The sequence below is a fragment of the Equus caballus genome, chromosome 23, assembly GCF_041296265.1.
Source record: "Equus caballus isolate H_3958 breed thoroughbred chromosome 23, TB-T2T, whole genome shotgun sequence".
Taxonomy (NCBI): domain Eukaryota; kingdom Metazoa; phylum Chordata; class Mammalia; order Perissodactyla; family Equidae; genus Equus; species Equus caballus.
Window position 1 is genome coordinate 66,826,998 of NC_091706.1, and position 23,132 is coordinate 66,850,129.

General features: G+C 41.6%; 1 protein-coding gene across 9 annotated transcripts in view; it reads right to left on the reverse strand.

Moving 5' to 3' along the window:
* SPIN1 (spindlin 1) overlaps nt 1-23,132 on the reverse strand; it is a 74,977-nt gene that overhangs the window by 21,814 nt on the left and 30,031 nt on the right. For 8 of the 9 annotated variants that reach the window (XM_023627574.2, XM_070248364.1, XM_070248360.1 and 5 more), the window contains one exon: nt 2,920-2,968. In XM_023627574.2, the coding sequence (XP_023483342.1) occupies nt 2,920-2,968 (49 nt within the window). Of the gene's footprint in view, nt 1-2,919; nt 2,969-3,455; nt 3,591-23,132 lie in introns of those variants that run through there. The other variant, XM_070248356.1, reaches the window with a different exon arrangement.

A 23,132-nucleotide genomic window follows, 5' to 3' on the forward strand; every position in this document is an offset into this window, starting at 1 on the left:
AGGAGGAGGAGGAGGAGGATGACAGTCTTTGTCAGTAACAAGTATCTGTGTATTACAAAATGGAAGGAAAACATTTCCCGGGAGCCCCTCTACTCGGTGTAAGCTCCTGCTGCACTTTCTAATTGTAGGTTAGTGGGAAATAGACCAAAGTCTGGTCATGCTTTCCAACAGTACCCTGAAATGGAACTCTATCCACTGTTCACATTACGGAAGGAAAAACCCAGATTTACATCCGAAAATTGAAACACAGAACCACGCTGGCTAAATCCACCTTGGAGGCCCCCTACTACACCTTCCCTTCAAAATCTACTTCCAGTGCAAACCACCTCCTGGGAAGCCGGGAAAGGCTTATCCATTAGCTTATTCCCGGAACACAGTCAGGGGCCTGCCTACAGGAGGCACGTCTTTGTTTCCACTGACTTTAAGAACAAACACAATCCAGCTCTGTGGCGTTCGTGGGTGCAGCAGTGCTCTGCGCACACTGCAGACCTGATGCCCCGCAGCCCAGCACACACGGACAGCGGCTGCCCTTCTCAGGACCAGGGCTCTGCCAGCACTCGCCTCCTTGACGCTCCTGTGTCTCTCTCAAGCAAGCAGAGGCGTCTGCAGTGAGGTGACTGCTCAGGCCCCTGGGCCAGCAGGGGAAGTGAGAGGATACAGCAGTGGCTGCACATGACAAGTCCTGAGGGCCTTACTCCCTGGAGGGCCATAGTGGGACAGGAAAAGAATGAGGCTCCAGTTCTGCTTTGCTATACTTGGTTTCCATAAACATTTCATTTGTAGAAAGGATTCTATGCTGAAAAGCTGAAACCCCACTGTTCTAGTCCAACACTGTGATTTCAGACATGAAACGAGTAAGCTGAGCAAGCAAGGCAGACAAAGGAACTTGCAGAGGCCGACAGCTGAGCCAATGGGCTTCCCATGCCAAGGCCAGCTCCCAGGCAGGGGCCACTCCACCAGCCTCCAGCCCTGCTTACCCCTCCAAAGGCAAGCAGTAACAGCCATCATTTGTGAAACGTGGAAACTTTTGTTTCAGTCTTTTTTCTCCACTCCACCCATCTTCATGTTTGCACTGAGATTAGAAAAAATAGGAAAACACGATTGATAACTTTTCCTTTCATTTCAACTTCTCCCTTTTGCTACAGAGCAACGTGTTTGAGGCTTCCAGTCTGTAAGTGGGACAAGCACGCCTCCTAGTAAAGCACCAGCTCAAGCTCCCTGCATCGTGCAACATACAGGACAAGAGATCCTTTCAGCTGGTGCACAGATGAACCGCAAAAGTTCACCAGGTGAGTGGAAAAGAGGACGAGCCACCAAGGCCACGATGCAACGAACAGCACCGCTCAGGAAGAGGCACGCGACAGCTCCCTCGAACAGCACGCATCAGCAAGAGGCCCCGGAGCCCAAACCCATGAACGTCTGAAATCCTAAGTAAATGAACTTTTAATCAGATATCTGGAAATACGTAACAACGGATAAAACAGAACGTACATTACATTCTCAAAGACACTAATTTTAACATAATTGGCAAAATCTACTTTGATGACTGTTCTGGTCTTGCAAAGCTAATGGGTAATTTGCTTTTACTTCCCACTATATTTAAGTTTTCATCATTACCTAATTTTTACGGCTCATATTTCTGCTTTTTATTGTTACTTTCTATTTGTGCCAAGAGACGGTTTATCATAGATGGCAATGACGTGGTAGTGAACAGACATACGTTAGGTATCAGCTATCTGGATGTGGCAGAACCGATGGTGATGGGCAAAAGAACGAAATTCGAGAAACACTTTATCGAGGCACAGGGACACAAGAGCATACCCACGTTACCTTCACATTTTAACTCTCTACACTGAACAGTACAGCTATCTACATCATGTGTCCACGTATCACTTACGCGAGACGCACGTCTGCCTTAATCGCCAACAGTCAGTGAGGGTGTTTTATCTGTGGATACCTTCCGCCACAGTCAAGAGGCCTCTCATGCTCTCCAGCCACTACAGTGCGGTGATCAGGGGCAGAGCCTTCCCATATGAGTAACTGGGAAACAACTGCTACAATGAGAGGCTACGGAGACGCTAGGGTCAAGGAGGGTCTCTTCCATACTTAACAATCTATGATTAAGACGCACAATCAGAACTAATTTGTTAGAGTGCTTTCCATGGTGCAATGGCAGTCACCAGTACTGGTGGGTACCTGTGAAATCTATCAAGAGAATACAGTACAAGTGGACATTACTATTTAAGAAAGTATCTCAATTTTCTTTTTGGATATAACCATGTCACACACCAAAAGATTTCAGGGAGAAAAAGGTGGCTTCTGTACTCTGGTACCTACAGACTTTAGGATTTATCACTTAAAATACATGGCTATTTAATTCTTTCGTCATGCATATGCTTTCTCTAAATTACAAGCTCTTCATTCACCTGAAAATGCTATACAGCAGAGAGTGTGCCCAGCAGTGTGCTAGCTAGGCCCTCAAGCACGAGCTATGGGCTATGTCCACAAGGAGCTCCTTGTCCAGCAGTGGATCCAAGACCTGGAGAGGAACCTGCACCCCGAGCATGCAGCCCTTCCAAGGACAGAAGCAGGAAGGGTTCCCCATGCAGCTGCCACCCTCGCCACAACTGACACTTCCATCAGTCCAGCTCCCATACGGCTGGAGGGGGAATCATGGCCCAGAGGCTCCTCAAGGTGGAAGGACAGACCCAGGCACACTTAGGTCAGGCCGGGGAGAAGGGACTGGATGGGGACATGACCACATGCTTCTGCTCAGCGTGCAGCAAGGTACGTGAGGCCAGCCACTGCAAGCCAAGGCCTCCTCCTTACAGGGCAGAGAGGGCCTCACACAGGTGACCTTATATCCCCTGCAACCAAAGGCACATCTGCCACCTAAAAGCAAGGCTCAGAACGGCTTACTTGTGGGACGTCCTTTTCTTCATCATGCTTGCAGACACACCAGCATGGCCTAAAAGAGAAGTGAGTATAAGTCAATGAAAAATGGATAAAAAATAGTCAAAACTCAGGAAAAATAAACTTCTGAAAAACTGCTATACAGAGCATGAAATGAAAATAAACTGTAAATAGCCAGCATGTAAAAAGTCATTTGTTCACTTAACTTTAAAAAGGAGACATGAGGGGTTCTGGAAAGTGACAGGGACACCAGTTCATCTCCCAAATCAGCCATAAAACACAAAACCAAGATCCTGTGCACAAAAACATCCCCAAAAAGAAAGTGACAACCCTAGGCATAAAGCAGTAAAGGTACAGCACTTGCCTTCCTGCCACAAACAACTAGAAACCAGGAAAGACGATACGAAACTCCCGGACGCAGACATCGGGGGACAGGAGGCACAGGCCTATGGGACGAGGGGGCCCCAGCGGAGCCCGCACCAACCCAGACCATGTTCCAAGAGCAATCTGTGAACCACGGAATGTGAAGGGGGAACCACGACCTGGTTTTGCCACGCTGAGACAGACTGGAGCTGGGGAGGGCGAGGCAGCTGGAAGTCGAGGAAGAAAGTGCTGGCAAGGAGGGAGATCTCCGAAGGAGCTCCAAACACCCGGGGGCTCTTCAGTCTGGCTAGACACTAACCTGGGAAGGCATGAAAGTTGTTCAATGTCCATGGGGGACAGTCAGTAAAAACCACAAAGAGGTAACCCCTTAGCAGGAAGGTGGCAATGGCCCTAAGGATAAAAGCCGCTGTAAACCCATCCCAGCATCTGCTCACCAAAACAAACTCCAACACTCACTGAAGAACATCAACAAACCCCAGCGCTCCACCACACGTTTCCAACGGCCAGTGCCCCCACAAAAATCACCAGACACGCAGACAACAGCAGACTGTAACCCCAGAACTAAGCAGGCTATAACCAAAATGATGTAAATAACAGGTAAAGATGTTGAAAGAACTATAATAAATATGCTCAAATATCTAAAGGAAGACAAAAACCCTTTAAATAGAAAAATGGGGGGGAAACCCAAATGAAACTAGTGAAAAATACATGATGCAAAATGAAAAAAATTGTTCGATGTGATTAAGAGCAGATTAGACCCCACAGATGAAAAGATCAGTGAACTTGAGACATGACAATGATGCAAACTATCCAAAATGACACACAGGGAAAAAACTGGAGAAAACGAACAGCCTCAGTGACCTGTGGGACATCAAGTGGCCTAACATCAATGACACTGGACTCCACAATAAAGAGGACAAAGGAGTGAAAGAAAAAAAACCTGAAAAAAAACTGGCAGCAAGTTTTCCAGATGCAGTAAGTATACAACCATGTAGCCAAAAAGCTCAGCGAAGCCAAGTAAGATAAAAACAAGAAAACCTCGCCAAGGCACAGCCTGACCAAATTTCTGAAAATCGCTGACCAAGAAAATATTTTTAAAACAACCAAAGAACAGACACATTAAATACAGGAAACAAAGAAAATACTGGCTCCAGATCTATCAGAAACAATGTACGCCAGAAGACAGGGGAACAAACCTTCCAGGCACAGCTAAAGCAGATAAACCAAGCAACCAACTATGGACTAGAACACTACATCCAGCAAAACACCTTCAAACTGACAACAGCAACGATGACGTTAAATGTAAATAGTCTGTGCCACACAAGCGACCATATAAAAAAGGAAAAGACAATTATTAATAACATTTCAAAATGATAAAAGTCAATTAATCAAGAAGCCATAACAATCTTTTGTGTATATGAACTTAAATGCAGAATACTGAAATACATAAAGCAAAAACTGACAGAACTGACAACAAAAACTGACATACCCATACATTTTTTCCAAGTTCATGTGGGACATTAACTCAGATATATCACATGCTACTCATGAAACAAACCAACACACTTAAAACAACTTGAAATCATATGAAGTACATTCTCTGACCACATCAGAATTAAACTAGAAATAAATAAGGTTTAGAAACACTCCAGTATTTGAAAACTAATCAACTATCTTCTAAAAATCCATGCTTGAAATACAAAATCACAATAAAAATTCACCTATTTTGAAGACATAAAAATGAAAACAATCTATCAAAATCTGTGGAATGCAGAAAAGCAGTACTTACGATATTGACCAAGATTCACACTAAGTAACAAGAACATAAAGGAAACAAAGGGTTTTGTTACCATAAACTCAGAACCGTGGTTTCCCTGGGCGGAGGAAGGGGCTTCCAGGTTATCTGCAAAGTTCTCTCTCTCTGGCCTTACATTAAGATGTGTACTGCTTAAACAAATTTCTGTACTAATGCTATGTTTACAATTTTAAAAAGGTAACTGAAAAAGAAGGTATTTGGCCAATTGGTCTGTGTAAGACTGTACGTTCTGGTCCACAGATAAAGATGGCAAGACACGGCCCTGACTGCTAAAAGAGCCACTCGCCCACACTTTCACCCAGCATGTTCACCTGCACTGAGCCACGTGGCAGCTCAGGGACAAAAATGAGACACAGATGGGAAGGAGAGCAAATCTACCTGAAGCATCCCTGGAACACCTCTAGGCTTAGAGTAGACAAGGACGAGGAGACAAGAAATGCAGAAGCAGACACGAAGATACAGGATTTGTTCAAGCTCTACTGGACCTGCATCAGGCATCAGGATCCCCGCCCTCCCCAGGCTGAACACACGCGGAAAGGGCAGCCAACTTTAGCATTCAGTACGTCCCCTGCCTAACAGCAACATCCCTGTCCCTGCATCCAAGCAATATGTGGACAGCAGTGCACGGAGGGGAACCACGACCTGGTTTTGCTACACTGAGTCAGACAGGAGCTGGGCAGGGTGAGGCGGCTGGAAGTGACAGGAGAGAGTGCTGGCAACAACGGAGATCTCTGAGGAGCTTCTCGGGCCCCACACAAAGCTGACTTTCCCATTTAGAAGAACACCATGGCAGACACAATCTTGTATTGATCACTCAAGAAAAGGTAAGCCATTCTAATTAATCCTTGATCCTTACGCATGAATGAAAACACCTCAGTGGTATGACCGAGAAAGACAAAAACAAGCAGTACAGCTGTTCATGAAATCACCCAAGAAGGACAGAGATGAGATAACAGAAGCGGCCCCTCCAGAAAAGGGAAACACTAGAGTAACAAAATGGGAACAAGAGGCTACGGAAAGAGAACACAAGAGCTCTTGAAAATTAAAGAAAAATGAATAGAGAACTTCCTATTTCTGGTCCAGCACGTTAAGAGCCTGGAAGTCATCGCTCCATCCTAACGACAAGTAAAACGTTGAACAAGCTGAAAAACCAACAACTTTTCTTAGATTGGTCAGAAGTTAAGCTCACAAGGTCCGCTGCCCCAAAGCTGGACAAAGAGACATGTGGATGGAGACAGAGAATCCCACTTCACCAGAGCAGAAACCTCCACAGGAACCAGCGCTGGGGTACGAAGACCTCAACAGTAACTGACCAACTACTGGAGGCTCAGTATAGACAAGGCTAAGACAGAAAAAATCCAGTGGACCCGGTCATTCTCAGGGGGTCATCCTCATCTTTATGAGTTTTACCTCCATGAGCTCTACCCAGATTCTCAGAGTGAAGATCAAAGAAAGATCACCTCCTACTTCCAGCAGCGGGAGGGGAAAGTATGCATTTTAAAATACATGGCAAGCTCTGTTCTTAGCAAGCCCTGCCCTGGAGGGAAACTTTTATCAGAGTCTAACCTGCGGGGGTTTGTATCAGGGCGTAAATGGCCCTGGCAAAGGGGAACACCCAACTCCAACTCTCTCTGGCCATCCTCTCATGTAACAGAAATTTCAAACCCTGGCCATCCTGTACACCACATAAGAGGGGAGGACACTCAGAAGGATTTTGGAGGTCACAGCCCAGTGGCATAGATTCACTGTAGACTGAGATCTAATCCCAGCAACAGGGGATGCATCACCAATCCCACACCTCACCCACATATCACTAAAGGCTTCTTTACTGGACTTCCTTTTACCCGGTACATGCCTGGCTTTCATCAAAAACTTACAAAGCCTATTAAAAGGCAAAAAACACAGTTTTAATGAGACACAGCAAGCATGAGAACCAGACTCATTTATGGCAGGGAAGTCAGAATTATCAGACCAAAAATTTAAAATAACTGTGAATAATATGCTAAGGACTCTAATAAAAAAAAGTAGACAACATGCAAGGACAGATGAATAATGTAAGCAGAGAGACGGAAATAAGAAAAGAAAATCAAAAAAACATGGTAGAGATCAAAAACACCGTAACAGAAATGAAGAACGTCTGTGATGGACTCACTGGAAGATGGGACATGGCTGAGGAAAGAACCCCTGAGCCTGAGGATAAGTCAACAGAAACTTCCAAAACTGAAGAGCAAAGAGAACAAAGAGAGATGAGGAAAAACAAACAGAATATCTGAAAACTGTGGGACGATGCTGTTGTAACCTGAGCATAGTGGGAAGACCAAAAAGACGAGAAAGAACAGAAGCAACGACGGCTGACGATCTCCCCAAAGGAACAGCAGACACCAAAGCACAGATCCAGGAAGCTCAGAGATCAACAGGGAGAACAAATGCAAAAAGAAGTACACACAGGCTTACCATATTCAAACCACACAAAACCAGGGTAGAGGGAAGATCCTGAAAGAAGCCCAAGGGGAAAACGCCTAACTACAGAGAAGCAGGATAAGAGTGACATCCAGCTGCTCCTCAAAAACCACACGAGCAAAAAGAGCGCAGAGTAAAACATTTAAAGTGTTGACAGAAATAAAAAATAAAGCTACAACTTTGTATTCTGCAGAACTACCCTTCAAAAGAAAAGGACAAACAGTCTTGCTCCAACAAAAACGGAAGGAATTTGTTCCGTGGAGATCTGTCCTACAAGAAACGTTAAAAGAAATTCTTCAGAGAGAAGGACAAAGATACAGTTCAGAAACTCAGATCGACAGAAATAAAAAACATTAGAGCTGGAAGAAGTGATGGTAAAATCAAAAATTTCATTTTCCATATTCTTAATTGAACTGACTTTTATTTAAAATAACATTAGCAACAATGTCCTAGATGATTATAGCTTATATGTAAGTGAAAGACAGCAAAGGTACAAAGGCCTGGAGGAAGGAGTCAGAATACTCAGTTCTCTAAGGGACACTCTACAGTGGAGCTCTAGTACTACTTGAAAGTACGCTTGGATTACTTGTAAATGTATCTCGCAAACTCCAGGAGTAAAAACGTAAAACAGAAGTATAATTGACACAAGAAGAGAGAGAAAGAGGAATAATGTAAATGTTCAATTAAAACCATAAAAGGCAGGAAAAGAGTGGAAAACAAAAATAGGAAGGAAGAACACTGGCAATGAATAGAAAATAGTAATAAACACAGCTGATATTAATCCGATAACCACCCCCAACGTCAACGGTCAAAATGGATCAGTCAAAAGAGACTGTCAGAGTGGATAGGAACACAAGCCCACGCTGTATGTTGTCCGCAAGAAACCCACTTTAAATACAAAGACGCATTTAGATTAAAAGTAAAGGAGTTCTCCTCAATACGGCGCTTGAGCAGACGTTGAACTCGCCTCCTCCCACGAACACAACCAGGTTACAACAATTTTAGGAAGAATTACCCTGGATTGAAAACTGAAAACTGGATAAAAAGAACCCCCACAATAAGGGACAGTCCTGATGAAAGCAGAAGAGGCAGTAACTCTGGCCAGAGAGGAAAAAGGCCACCTTTGGGAGCAGCAGAGCTTCTCAGCTGGCCAGGCGGGAGCCAACCTAAGGTACGAGCCCTCCCTGAAGGAATGAGGTCCGGAGTAGGGGCAATACTGCTATAACCATCCTTCGGACTCAGCCCAACTGAGAGGGGGTCTTACTGCCTGGCTTTGCTGGCTATTAACTGCAGCGAGGACACCCCAGAAAAGCTATCAGCCGAAAGCCGAAAAGATCCGGGTCTTAAAGGGCCCACGCACAAACTCACTCATTGCAGCAACCTAAAATCACCAGAGAGAAGGCTGACTGTCCTTTGGTGAAACGAGACTCACCTGGTGGGCTCTGGGGGCATCTTGGTGAGAGGAGGATCCTCTCCGGAGACTGAGACATTGATGGGGGCCGTTGTTTGGAGCTGGTCCAGGCGTGCTGATATGGGCACAGGTGGGGGCCATTGAGGTGCGCCCCTTGGGCTGTTAGCCCAGCAGTCTGCCAGCCCAGCAGTCTGCCAGCCCAGCGGTCTGCCACACCAACTAGAGCACAGATTTAATCCAGTTCAGCCAGGGCAGGCAACCCGCCCTAGGGACTGGCCCCACCTAACAGCAAGCCCTCAGGCTACTTTTCAGCCTGCACTGACTGAATGCCTTGATCCTCTACAGGCAGGCAAAGGTGTGTGCCTCTGTGGGGCAGGGCTTGTGTGAGGACCAGGTGAACAGTGGGGAGCATTGGGGCAGAGGTGGGGGCCTCTGCAGTGCAGCGGTGGGGTACGCTCCAGGGGGTTGAGAAGTGTGCATGGACCAGGACTGTGCTGACAGTGTATGAGGTCCAGAGGGGGGTGAGGCTTATCAGCGGCAGAAGACTTGTGTTTCACAAACAGCCATAAAAAAGATCAGCCCCACCTTCCAAAGCCTGAAACAACTGAGGGCCTCCATGCCAAGGGAGAGCCCTACTCAGCTGCACTCCTAAGAGAACTGACATCAGCCTTGTTGGCCTCAGGCCTACCACAACTGTACGCCCATGAGCCTAGCAAACAGCTACACTGGGTACCAACCCAATTAAGAAGACAATTGCAATAAGAGTGTGCTAATAGACTTTGTAGCCAACAGTGCTGAGGCCCCTCCAAACCGGATTTACAAACAGCTGGCCAGGGAAGGAAAGATCAGACTCCCCGGGTACCTGCAGTGGGAGCAACCCTGCCACAGCAGAAGAACACAAGTAGCCCACAAAGGGGTCACTCCTGGTTCTTATGGTCTGGTGACGAGAGGGAAGCACACTGCTGGGCCTCATAAGGCATCTCATACATAAGACCACTTCTCCAAGATCAGGAGACATACCCAACTCACCTAGTACAAAGAAAATAGCACAGAGAAAGAGGTATAATGAGGAGGCAAAGCAATACTTTCCAAGCAAGGGAACACTACAAAACACCAGAAAAAGAACTAAGTGAAACAGAATCTAGCGACCTCCTTGACAAAGAATTCAAACAAAACATAATGAGGATGCTCACAGATATGCAGAGAAGAATGCATGAACACAGTGAGCACATGAGCAAAGAACTGGAAGATATAAAAAAGAACCAATCGGAAATGAAGAATACTCAAAATGAGAAATTCACTAGAGGGTCTCAATAGCAGAGTAGAGGATGCAGAAGAACGGATCAGCAAGCTAGACGAAAGATTAGAGGAAATCACCCAAGCAGAACAGAAAAGAGAAAAAAGAACTAGACAGAATGAGAACAGTGTAAGGGAACTCTGGGACAATATCAAGCATGCTAACATTCGGATTATAGGGGTCCCAGAAGGAGAAGAGAGAGACAAAGGGACAGAAAATTTATGTGTCGAAATAACAGAGGAAAATTTTCCTCACCTGAGGAAGGAAACAGACATCCAAGTTCAGGAAGCACAGAGAGCTCCAAACATGAGAAGCCCAAAGAGGCCCACACCGAGACATATTATAATCAAAATGTCTAAAATTAAAGACAAAGAGAGAATCCTAAAAGCAGCAAGAGAAAGGCCACAAGTGACATATAAAGGGAAGCCCATCAGGCTGTCAGCAGACTTCTCAGCCGAGACCCCTACGGCACAACATATTTGAAGTGCTAAAAGGAAAAAACCTACAACCAAGAATACGCTATCCATCAAGGCTGTCATTCAGAATGGAAGGAGAGATAAAGAGCTTCCCAGACAAGCAAAAATTAAAGGAGTTTATCACCAAGAAACCAGTTCTACAAAAAATGCTGAAGGGACTTATATAAGTGGGAAAGCAATGACCACAAAGAGAGATAAAAGAAAAAAATTATCAAAAAAACCCAAAACAACAACAAGAAAAAATAGGCAATAAAATCACTTGTAAGGTAAAAGTATAGTAAAGGCTGCAGATCAACTACCTGTGAAGGTAATATGAAGGTTAAAAGACAAATGTACTAAAATTACCTATTTCAATGATAAGATGGTAATGGATAGACACACACTAAACAAAAGACTATATACGATGTGACAAGCATATAACGTGGGAGGAGGGGAGTGAAAAAGTAGAGCTTTTAGAAAGAGGTCAATAGACTGTTATATGCATAGTATATCAAATAGGATCCTCATGGTAACCACAAACCAGAAACCTATAACAAGCAATAAAAAAAGTAACACAAAAGAAATCAAACCTATTACTAAAGATAACCATCAAACCACAAGGGAAGACAGCAAGAGAAAAAGAAAGGAACTGAGAAGAACTACTAAAGCACCCCCAAAAAAGAAAAAGTGACAAAATGGCAATAAATACATATTTATCAATAGCTACTTTAAATGTCAATGCACTAAATGCTACAATCAAATGCTATAGGGTGGCCAACTGGATAAAAAAACAAGATCCATGTATATGCTGCATACAAGAGACACACTTCAGACCTACAGACACTCACAAACTGAAAGTGAAAGGATGGAAAAAGGTATTCCATGCAAATAGCAAAGAAAAGAAAGCGGGGGTAGCAATACTTATATCAGACAAAATAGACTTTAAAACAAAACCTGTACATTACGATAAAGGAAACAATCCAACGAGAAAATATAACACTTGTAAATATCTACGCACCCAGCATAGGAGCACCTAAATATATAAAGCAATTATTAACAGACATAAGAGGAGAAATAGACAGTAACACAATAATAGTAGGGGACTTTAACACTCCACTTACACCAATGGATCGATCATCCAAACAGAAGATCAACAAGGAAACACTCACCTTAAAGGACACATGAGACCAGATGGACTTAGTAGATATATACAGAACATTCCATCCAAAAACCACAGAATACACGTTCTTTTCAAATGCCGATGGAACATTCTCCAGGATTGATCACATATTAGGCCACAAAACAAGTCTAAATAAATTTAAGAAGATCAGAATAACACCATGCATCTTTTCTGAGCACAAAGGTATGAAACTGGAAATTAACTACAGAAAAAAAACCAGAAAAGCCACAAAAATGTGGAGATTGAACAAAATGCTACTGAACAATGATTGGGTCAATAAAGAAATCAGAGAAGAAAAAAAAAATTCCTGGAGACAAATGAAAATGAAAACACGACATGCGAAAATCTGTGGGATACAGCAAAAGCAGTTCTACGAGGGAAGTTTATAGCAATTCAGGCCTACCTCAACAAAGAAGAAAAATCCCAAATAGACAATCTAAAAGTGCACCTAAAGGTACTGGAAAAAGAACAACAAACAAAGCCCAAAATCAGCAGAAGGAAGGAAATAATAAAAATCAGAGCAGAAACACACGAAATAGAGACTAAAAAAAAATAGCAAAAATTAATGAAAACAAGAGCTGATTCTTCAAAAAGATAAACAAAATTGACAAACCCTTAGCTAGACTCACCAAGAAAAAAAGAGAGGGCTGAAATAAATAAAATCAGAAATCAAAGAGGAGAGATTACAACGGACACCTCAGAAATACAAAAGATAATAAGAGAATACTATGAAAGGCTATACGCCAACAAATTGGATAATCTGGAGGAAATGGATAAATTCTTAGAAACATACAACGTTCCAAAACTGGACCAAGAAGATGTAGAAAATTTGAATAAACCGATCACCAGTAAGGAGATCGAAACAGCAATTAAAAACCTCCCAAAAAATAAAAGTCCAGGACCAGATGGCTTCCTTGGTGAATTCTACCAAACATTCAAAGAAGACCTAATACCTATTCTCCTCAAACTCTTCCAAAACATTGAAGAGGAGGGGAGGCTTCCTACCTCCTTCTACAAAGCAAACATTATCCTAATAACAAAACCAGACAAGGACAACACAAAAAAAGGAAATTACAGGCCAATATCAGTGATGAACATCGATGCAAAAATCCTCAACAAAATACTAGCAAATCGGATACAACAATACATTAAAAAGATCATACATCATGATCAAGTGGGTTTCATTCCGGGGATGCAGGGATGGTTCAACATCCGCAAATCTATCAAAGTGATACACCACATTAACAAAATGAAGAATAAAAATCACATGATCATCTCAATAGATGCAGAGAAAGCATTTGACAAGATACAGCATCCATTTATGATAAAAACTCTAAATAAAATGGGTATAGAAGGAAAATACCTCAACATAATAAAGGCCATATATGACAAACCCACAGCAAATATCATTCTCAATGGAGAAAAACTGAAAGCTATGCCTCTAAGAACAGCAACCAGAAAAGGATGCCCACTGTCACCACTCTTATTTAACATAGTATTGCAAGTCCTAGCCAGAACAATCAGGCACGAAAAAGAAATAAAAAGGATCCACGTGGGAAAAGAAGAAGTCAAACTATCACTCTTTGCAGATGACATGATTTTATATCTAGAAAACCCTAAAGAGTCCACTAAAAAACTTTTAGAAATAATAAAGGAATACAGTCAAGTTGCGGGATACAAAATCAATGTACAAAAATCGGTTGCGTTTCTACACACTAACAACGAAGTAGCAGAAAGAGAAATTAAGAATACAATCCCATTTACAACTGCAACAAAAAGAATAAAATACCTAGGAATATACTTAACAAAAGAGGTGAAAGACCTGTACACTGAAAAGGATAAGACACTGTTGAAAGAAATCAAAGAGGACACAAAGAAATGGAAAGATATTCCGTGCTCTTGGACTGGAAGAATTAACATTGTTAAAATGTCCATACTTCCTAAAGCAATCTATAGACTCAACGCAATCCCTATCAAAGTTCCAACAACATTTTTTACAGAAATAGAACAAAGAATCCTTAAATTTATATGGAACAACAAAAGACCCCGAATAGCCAAAGATTCCTGAGAAAAAAGAACAAAGCCGGAGGTATCACACTCCCCGATTTCAAATTATACTACAAAGCCATAGTAACCAAAACAGCATGGTACTGGCACAAAAACAGACACACAGATCAATGGAACAAAATGAGAGCCCAGAAGTAAACCCACAAGTTTGTGGACAGCTAATATTTGACAAGGGAGCCAAGAGCATACGATGGAGAAAGGATGATCAATAAATGGTGTTGGGAAAACTGGACAGCCACAGGCAAAAGAATGAAAGTAGACCATTCCCTTACACCATGCAGAAAAACCAACCCAAAATGGATTAAAGGCTTGAATGTAAGACCCTAAACCATGAGACTTCTAGAAGAAAACACAGGCAGTACGCTCTATGACATTGGTCTGAGCAGCATATTTTCAAGTCCCATGTCTGACCGGGCAAGGGAAACAAAAGAAAAAATGAAAAAATGGGACTACATCAAACTAAAAAGTTCCTGCACAGCAAAGGAAACCATCAACAAAACGAAAAGACAACCTAACAATTGGGAGAAGATATTTGCAAACCACATGTCAGATAAGGGGTTAATATCCAAAATATGCAAAGAACTCATACAGCTCAACAACAACAAAAAACAACAATCCAATTAGAAAATGGGCAAAAGATCTGAACAGAGATTTCTCCAAAGAAGAAATACAGATGGCCAACAGGCATATGAAAAGATGCTCAACATCATTAGCTATCAGGGAAATGCACACCAAAACTACAATGAGGTATCACCTCACTCCAGTCAGAAGGGCTATAATTAACAAGACAGGAAACAGCAAATGTTGGAGAGGGCGTGCAGAGAAGGGAACCCTCGTTCACTGCTGGTGGCAGTGCAAACTGGTGCAGCCACTATGGAAAGCAGTTTGGAGTATCCTCAGAAAATTAAGCATAGATCTACCATATGATCCAGTTATTCCACTGCTGGGTATTTATCCAAAGAACTTGAAAACACAAAGGCATAAAGATACTTGTACCTCTATGTTCATTGTGGCATTATACACAATAGCCAAGACTTGGAAGCAACCTAGGTGCCCATCAAGGGACGAATGGATAAAGAAGATGTGGTATTTATACATGATGGGCTAATATTCAGCCATAAGAAATGGTGAAATCCAGCCATTTGTGACAACATGGATGGACCTTGAGGGTATTATGCTGAGTGAAATAAGTCAGAGGGAGAAAGTCAAATACCATATGATCTCACTCATAAGTAGAAGATAAAAACAACAAAAGCAAAAAAACACATAGCATTGGAGATTGGACTGGTGGTTACCATTGGGGAAGGGGGGAGGGGGGAGGGCAAAAGGGGTGATTAGGGGCACATGTGAGGGGATGCACTATATCAGTGTTCGGGTGGTGAACATGATGTAATGTATACAGAATTTGAAATATGATACACATCCGAAAAAAATAAAAATTTAAAAAAAAAAAAGGAAAGTGATGGAGGGGGCCAGCCCCACGGCCGAGTGGTTAAGTTCGCACGCTCTGCTTTGGTGGCCCAGGGTTTTACCAGTTCAAATCCTGGGCACGGACATGGCACTGCTCATCAAGCCATGCTGAGGCGGCATCCCACATGCCACAACTAGAAGGACCCACAACTAAAAGTACACAACTATGTACTGGGGAGCTTTGGGGAGAAAAAGGAGAAATAAAATCTTTACAAAAAAAAGGCAAGTGATGGAGAGCCAGCCCTGAGGGCCTAGTGGTTAAAGTGTGGTGCTCTCACCACTTTGGCAGCCTGAATTCGTTTCCTGCACATGGAATCACACTCTTCGTCTGTCAGTTACCATGCTGTGGTGGCAGCTCATATAGAAGCCCTAGAAGGGGCTACAATTAGGATCTACAACTATGTACTGGGGGGCTTTGGGGAGAAAAGAAAAAAGAAAAGAAGTAAAGTGATGAAGAGAGAGATCTACGCTAACACTGATCAAAATAAAGTAAGAGCGGCAATATTAGTTTCAGAGAGACATTTCACACCAGGGAAATCATCAGGGATAAGGAGAGGCACTATGTTATGATGAAGGGGTAAACTGTCCAAGAAGACATAATAATCCTTGATATATATGCACTTAACAGCAGAGCATCAGACTAAGGCGAAAACTGATACGACTGCAAGGAGAAACAGATGAATCCACCACCACAGTTGGAGACTTCAATGTCCCTCTACCAGAAATGGATAGATCCAGCAGACAGAAAATCACTAAAGATGGAGTTGAACCCAACACCTCCATCAATCAACCGGATATAATGGACATCTACAGACTACTTCATACAATGACAGCAGAATAAACCTTCTTCTCAAGCTCCCATGGAGCATTCACCACGACAGACCACATTCTCAACCATAAAACACACCTCAACAAATTTAAAAGAATACGTATGATAAAATATATGCTCTCAGACCACAGTGAAATTAAACTAGATCCAATAATAAAAAGGTAGCTGGAAAAGCTCAAAATACTTGGAGATTAAACACACTTCTAAATACATGGTTCAAAGAAGACATTTCAAGACCAATTAAAGAACATTTTAAACTAAATGAAAATACAACTTACCAAAATTTGTGGGACATAGAGAAAGCAGTACTTAAAGGGAAATTTATAGAATGAATGCATAAATTAGAAAAGAAGAAAGATCTAAAATTTAAAAATCCAATCTTCCATTTTAGGAAACTAGAAAAAGAAAAGCAAATTTCTGTAAAATAAGCAGAGGAAAAGACAGTATGAAAAATAAAATAAATCAAAAAAATTTAGAACTGGAAATCAATAGAGAAAAATCAACAGAATAAAAACCTAGTTCTTTGAAAAGATCAAAACTGACAAATCTCTAGCCAGGATAACTAAGAATAAAGAGAGCGGACACAAATCAATAATACAAGAAATGAAAGAGATCACTACAGATCCCATATACAAGAGCTATGTGAGGTAAACTACAAAACTCTAATGAAAGAAATCAAAAAAGAATTATAAAAATAGAGAGATATTCCATATCCGTGTATAGGAAAACTGAATATTGTCAAGATGTCTGTTCTTCTCAACTTGATCTATAGATTCAATGTAATCCCAATCAAAATTCTAGCAAGCTATTTTGTAGATATCAACAAACTGATCCTAAAGATTACACGGAGAGGTAAAAGACACAGACTGGCCAAGGCAATACTGAAGGAAAAAAACAGCCAGAGGACTGACACTACCAGACTCCAAGACCTACTATAAAGCGACAGGAATCAAGACAGTGTGGTAGTGGTGAAAGAGGAGACAAACAGATCACTGGAACAAAAGAGAGAGCCCAGAAACAGATCCCCATATACTCAACTAATATTTGACAAAAGAGCAAAAGCAACACAATGGAGAAAAAATAGTCTTTTCAAGAAATCATGCCGGAACAACTGTACATCACGTGCAACTAAAAAACAATTTAGACACAGACCTTCCATCCCTCACATAAATTAACTCAAAATGGATCACAGACCTAAATGTAAAATGCAAAACTATAAAACTCCGACAACATAGAAAACCTAGATGATGTTGGGCATAGGGACTATTCTTTACAAGACCAAAGGCATGATCCATGGAAGACATAATTAATAAACTGGAAACATTAAAATTAAAAACTTCTGCTCTGCGAAAACACTGTCAGGAGAATGAGACAGCAAGCCACAGACTAGGAGAAAACATCTGCAAACAACACGGCTGATAAAGGACTGTTATCCAAAATATACAAAGAACTCTTAAAATTCAGCCAATAAGAAAACCTGATTAAAGAATCTCATTAAAAAATGGCCCAAATGGTGCTCTAGCTCAGCAGGTTGGCCAGAGCACCTCACAGATAGAAAGGAGCAGTGAGAGCAAAGGAGTGGTGGATCGTGGCAGGCTCAGAATACACAGTGCCTGATGCCCACCCAGTGGCAGCAGGTGGGAGCTGCAACCAGATACTATCACTGTGCAGAGGCATGCTGTCAAGCAGTATGAAAAAACACATTAAATCTCCAGACCAGAAGGAAAATGACAAGCACCCAGAACGTGCTTGACAAGAATCCTGAAGGCACAGAAATTCACAATCTAAATGACAGAGAATCCACAATACCTATCATAAAAAAACCACTCAACGAGTTACATGACACTACATACAGACAGTTCAATGAAAGCAGGAACTACTTCACAAAAGAGATTGAAACTATAAAGAAGAACCAATCAGAAATGTTGGAGATGAAAAACACAATGGAAGAGAGAAAGAAAAACCTAAACTCCCTGAATAACAGAGCAGATATTATGGAGGAACGAATGAGCAGTTTGGAGGACAGAAATATAGAAATGCTTCAGATGGAGAAAGACAGAAAACTCAGACTAAGAAGAAATGAAGAAATTCTCCAAGAAACATCTGATTCAATTAGGAAACACATAGGAGCATTATAGGTATTCCAGAGAAAGCAGAGAATGGAGTAGAAAGCTTGTTAAAAGAACTAACAGCCAAAAAGTTCCCAAGCCTGAGGAAAGAGCTGGAAATACAAGTGACAGAAGCCAACAGATCTTCCAACTATATCAGTGTAAAAAGACCTTCTCCAAGGCATATAGTAGTGAAGGTGGCAACACTCAATGACAAAGAAAGAGTATTATGGGCAGCAAGGCAGAAGAAAACCTACAAAGGAACCCCTCTCAGGCTTGGAGTGGATTTCTCAGCAGAAGCCTTATAGGCTAGGAGAGTGGAATGATCTATTCAAAATCCTGAAAGACAAAAATTTTCAGCCAAGAATACTCTATCCAGCAAAAATATCCTTCAGATACGACAGAGAAATAAAAACTTTCTCAGCTAAACAAAAGCTGAGGGAGTTCGCCACCACAAAACCTACTACAAGAAACGTTCAAGAAGGTCCTAATACCTGGGAAGGTGGGGTTTAAAAAGCCTTGAGCAAGGAGATAAGCAGGTAGACAAAATCAGAAAATTGCAGCTTTCTATCACAACAGGTGAGCAAACAATTCTAATATTAAAGATAGAGGGAAGGAAAAAACCAAAAATAAATATAATCTCATCATTTTAACCACAAACTCACAACACAAGATAGAATAAGTTGTGACATAGTACTTAGAAGGGGAAACAGAAGAGGATGAAATTGGTTTAGACTAAGGAAGTAAGAGGCTTTCAGAAAACGAACTATCTCATCTAACAGATTTTTTTATACAAACCTCATGGTAACCACTAAACGAATAACCAGAACAGAGACACAAACGATAAATAAAGAGAAAACTAAGAAAATAATCATAGAAAACTATCTGATTGAATTGGTAGTCCAAAATACATGGGACAAGAAACAAAGGAAATGCAGAAGAACTGGAAGACAAGAAATAAAATGGCAGCATTGAGCCCTCATATATCAACAATCACTCTAAATGTAAATGGACTGAACTCTCCAATCAAAAGACACATAGCAGGGGCCGGCACCGTGGCCGAGTGGTTAAGTTCGCGTGCTCCGCTGCAGGTGGCCAGGTGTTTCATTGGTTCAGATCCTGGGCGTGGACATGGCGGCACTCGTCGGGCCATGCTGGGGCAGCATCCCACGTGCCACAACCAGAGAGGGACCCACAACTAAGAATGTACAACTATGTACCAGGGGGCTTTGGGGAGAAAAAGGAAAAAATAAAATCTTTAAAAAAAAAAAAAAAAAGACACATAGCAGTGGGATGGATTAAAAAAACAAGACCCAACAAAATGCTGCCTCCAGGAAACATATCACCTATAAAGACAAACACAGGCTCAGAGTGAAGGGATGGAAGAAGGTACTCCAAGCTAATGGCAAACAAAAAACAGGTGTTGCCAGGCTTACATCAAACAAAACAGACTTCAAGATGAAACAGATAATGAGAGACAGAGGAGCAGTGTATAATGATAAAAGGAACACTCCATCAAGAAGACGTAACACTTACAAATATATATGCACCCAACACAGGAGCACCAAAGTACATAAAGCAACTATTAACAAACCTAAAAGGAGATATTAACAACAACACAGTAATAGTAGGGGACCTTAACATCCCACTTACATCAATGGATAGATCATCCACACAGAAAGTCAACAAGGAAAATAGTGGATTTAAACAAGAAACTAGACCAGATTAACTTTATATATGTATGTAGAACACTCCATCCAAACACAGCAGAATACACATTCTTCTCAAGTGCATATGGAATATTCTCAAGGATAGACCATATGCTGGGAAACAGGGCAAGCCTCAATTAATTTAAGAAGAGTGAAATCATATCAAGCATCTTTTCCAAAAACAATGCTATGAAACTAGAAATGAATTACAAGAAAAAAGCTGGGAAAGGGACAAAGATATGGAGACCAAACAACATGCTACTGAACAACCAATGGATCACTGAAGAAATTAAAGGAGAAACCAAAAAATCTGGAGACAAAGGAAAATGAAAACACAACATACAAAGTCATATGGGATGCAGCAAAGTGGTCCTAAGAGGAAAATTCATAGCAATACAGACCCACCTTAACAAACAAAAAAAATCTCAAATAAGCAATCTTAAACTACACCTAACAGAATGAGAAAAAGAACAAAGTCCAAAGTCAGCAGAAGGAGAGAAATAGTAACAATCAGAGTAGAAATAAATGAAATTGAAACAAAAAAGAGAGCAGAAAGGATCAATGAAACAAAGAGCTGGCTCTTTGAGAAGACAGACAAAACTGACAAACTCTTAGCCAGACTCACAAAGAAAAAAAGAGAACGCTCAAATAAATATAATTAGAAATGAAAGAGGAGAAATTACAACAGACACCACAGAAATACAAAGGATTCTAAGAAAATACTATGAAAAACTATATGATGGACAATCTAGAAGAAATGGATAGATTCTTAGACTCATACAACCTCCCAAAACTAAATCAAGAAGAAATAGAGAATCAGAATAGACCAATCACAAGTAAAGAGATTGAAACAGTAATTGAAAACTTTCCCAAAAATAAAAGTCCAGGACCAGATGGCTTCTCTAGAGAATTCTCTCAAACATTCAAAGATTTAATACTTATCCTTCTCAAGCTATTCCAGAAAATTGAGGAAGACAGAACACTTCCCAGCACATTCTACAAGGCCAACATCATCCTGATCCCAAAGCCAGACAACGACAACACAAAGAAGGAAAATTACAGGCCAATATTGCTGATGAACATAGATGCAAAAATCCTCAACAAGATATTGGCAACCCGAATACAGCAATACATCAAAAAGATCATACATCATGATCAAGTGGGATTTATACCAGGGACACAGGGATGGTTCAACATCCACAAATCAATCAATGTGATACACCACATTAACAAAATGAGGAATAAAACCACATGATCATCTCAATAGATGCACAGAAAGCATTTGACAAGATAACAGCACCCATTTAAGATGGAAACACTCAATAAAATGGGTATGTCATATACGGCCTTTATTATGTTGAGGCACTTTTCTTCTATACTCATTTTATTGAGAGTTTTTATCATAAATGGATGTTGGATCTTGTCAAATGCTTTCTCTGCATCTATTGAGATGACAAAATTGTCCCATTCGCAACAACATGGATGGACCTTGAGGGTATTAAGTGAAATAAGCCAGGCAGAAAAAGACAAACACCATATGATTTCACTCATATGTGGAAGATAAACAAGCACAGACAAAGAGAACAGTTTAACGGTTACCAGAGGGAAGGGGTTTGGGGGGTGGGCACAAGGGGTGAAGGGGCACGTTTATATGGTGACTGGAAATAATAATGTACAAATGAAATCTCACAATGTTGTAAACTACTATGACCTCAACAAAAAATTTAAAAAAAAAAATAAAAATGAGCCACAGAGCTTAACAGACACTTCAAAGAGATGGTTAAAAAGCATATAAAAAGATGCTCCACATCTTACATCATCATAGAAATACAAACTCAAAACAGTGAGATACTACTACACACCTGTTAGAATAGTGACAATCCAAAATAGTGACAATACCAAAAGTTGGAAAGCATGTGGAACAACAGGAACTCTCCTTCGTTAATGGTGGGAATGCAAATTTGCCAGTTTCTTACAAAACTAACATACTCTCAACATATGGTCCACCAATTATGCTCTTTGGCATGTACCCAAAGGAGCTGAAAACATGTCCACACAAAAACCTGCATATAGGGGCCAGCTGAGTGGCGCAGCAGTTAAGTGCACATGTTCCACTTTGGTGGCCCAGCATTTGCCGTTTTAGATCCCGGGTGTGGACATGGCACCGCTCGGGAAGCCATGCTGTAGAAGAAGTCTCACACATAAAGTAGAGGAAGATGGGCACAGATGTTAGCTCAGGGCCAGTCTTCCTCAACAAAAAGAGGAGGATTGGCAGCAGATGTTGGCTCAGGGTTAATCTTCCTCAAAAAAGAAAAAAACCTGCACATAGATGTTTACAGCAGCTTTATTCATAACTACCAAAACGTGGAAGTAACCAAGACGTCCTTCAGTGGGTGAAGGGATAGGTAAACTGTACCTCATCCAGACAACAGAATATTATTCGGCACTGAAAAGAAATGAGCCGTCCAGCCGTGAAAAGACATGGAGGAACCCGGAATGCACATCACTGAGTGAAAGAAGCCGATCTGACAAGGCTGCACACTGTGAGATTCCAACTCTGTGACATCGTGGAAAAGGCAGAACTATGGGGACAGCACCAAGTTCAGGGCTGCCGTGGGCTGCAGCAGGGATGACTGGTGGAGCACAGAGGATTTCTGGGCAGTGAAACTACTCTTATGATACTGTACGGGAAGATGCGTGCCATTCTACCTTTGTCAAAACCCACAAAACGTACAACATCGAGTGAGCCCCTGGGTAAACTCTGGACTTCGGGTGATGACGTGTCAGTGTAGCTGACCGGCTATAACACGCATACGGTCTGGTGGGGGACACTGCCCGACAGGGAGACTGGGGAGAGGGCAGGGGCTCTGAGAATCACTGTACCCTCTTGTTGAATTTTGCTATGAAGTTAAAACTGTTCTAAAACAATGAAGTCTATTTTTAAAAACCCTTTTAAAAGAAATAAAGAGGTCCTAGACTTAGTCTTCCACCTTCAACACTGGGCTAGACAACAGGAGATAAATGATGCCTTCA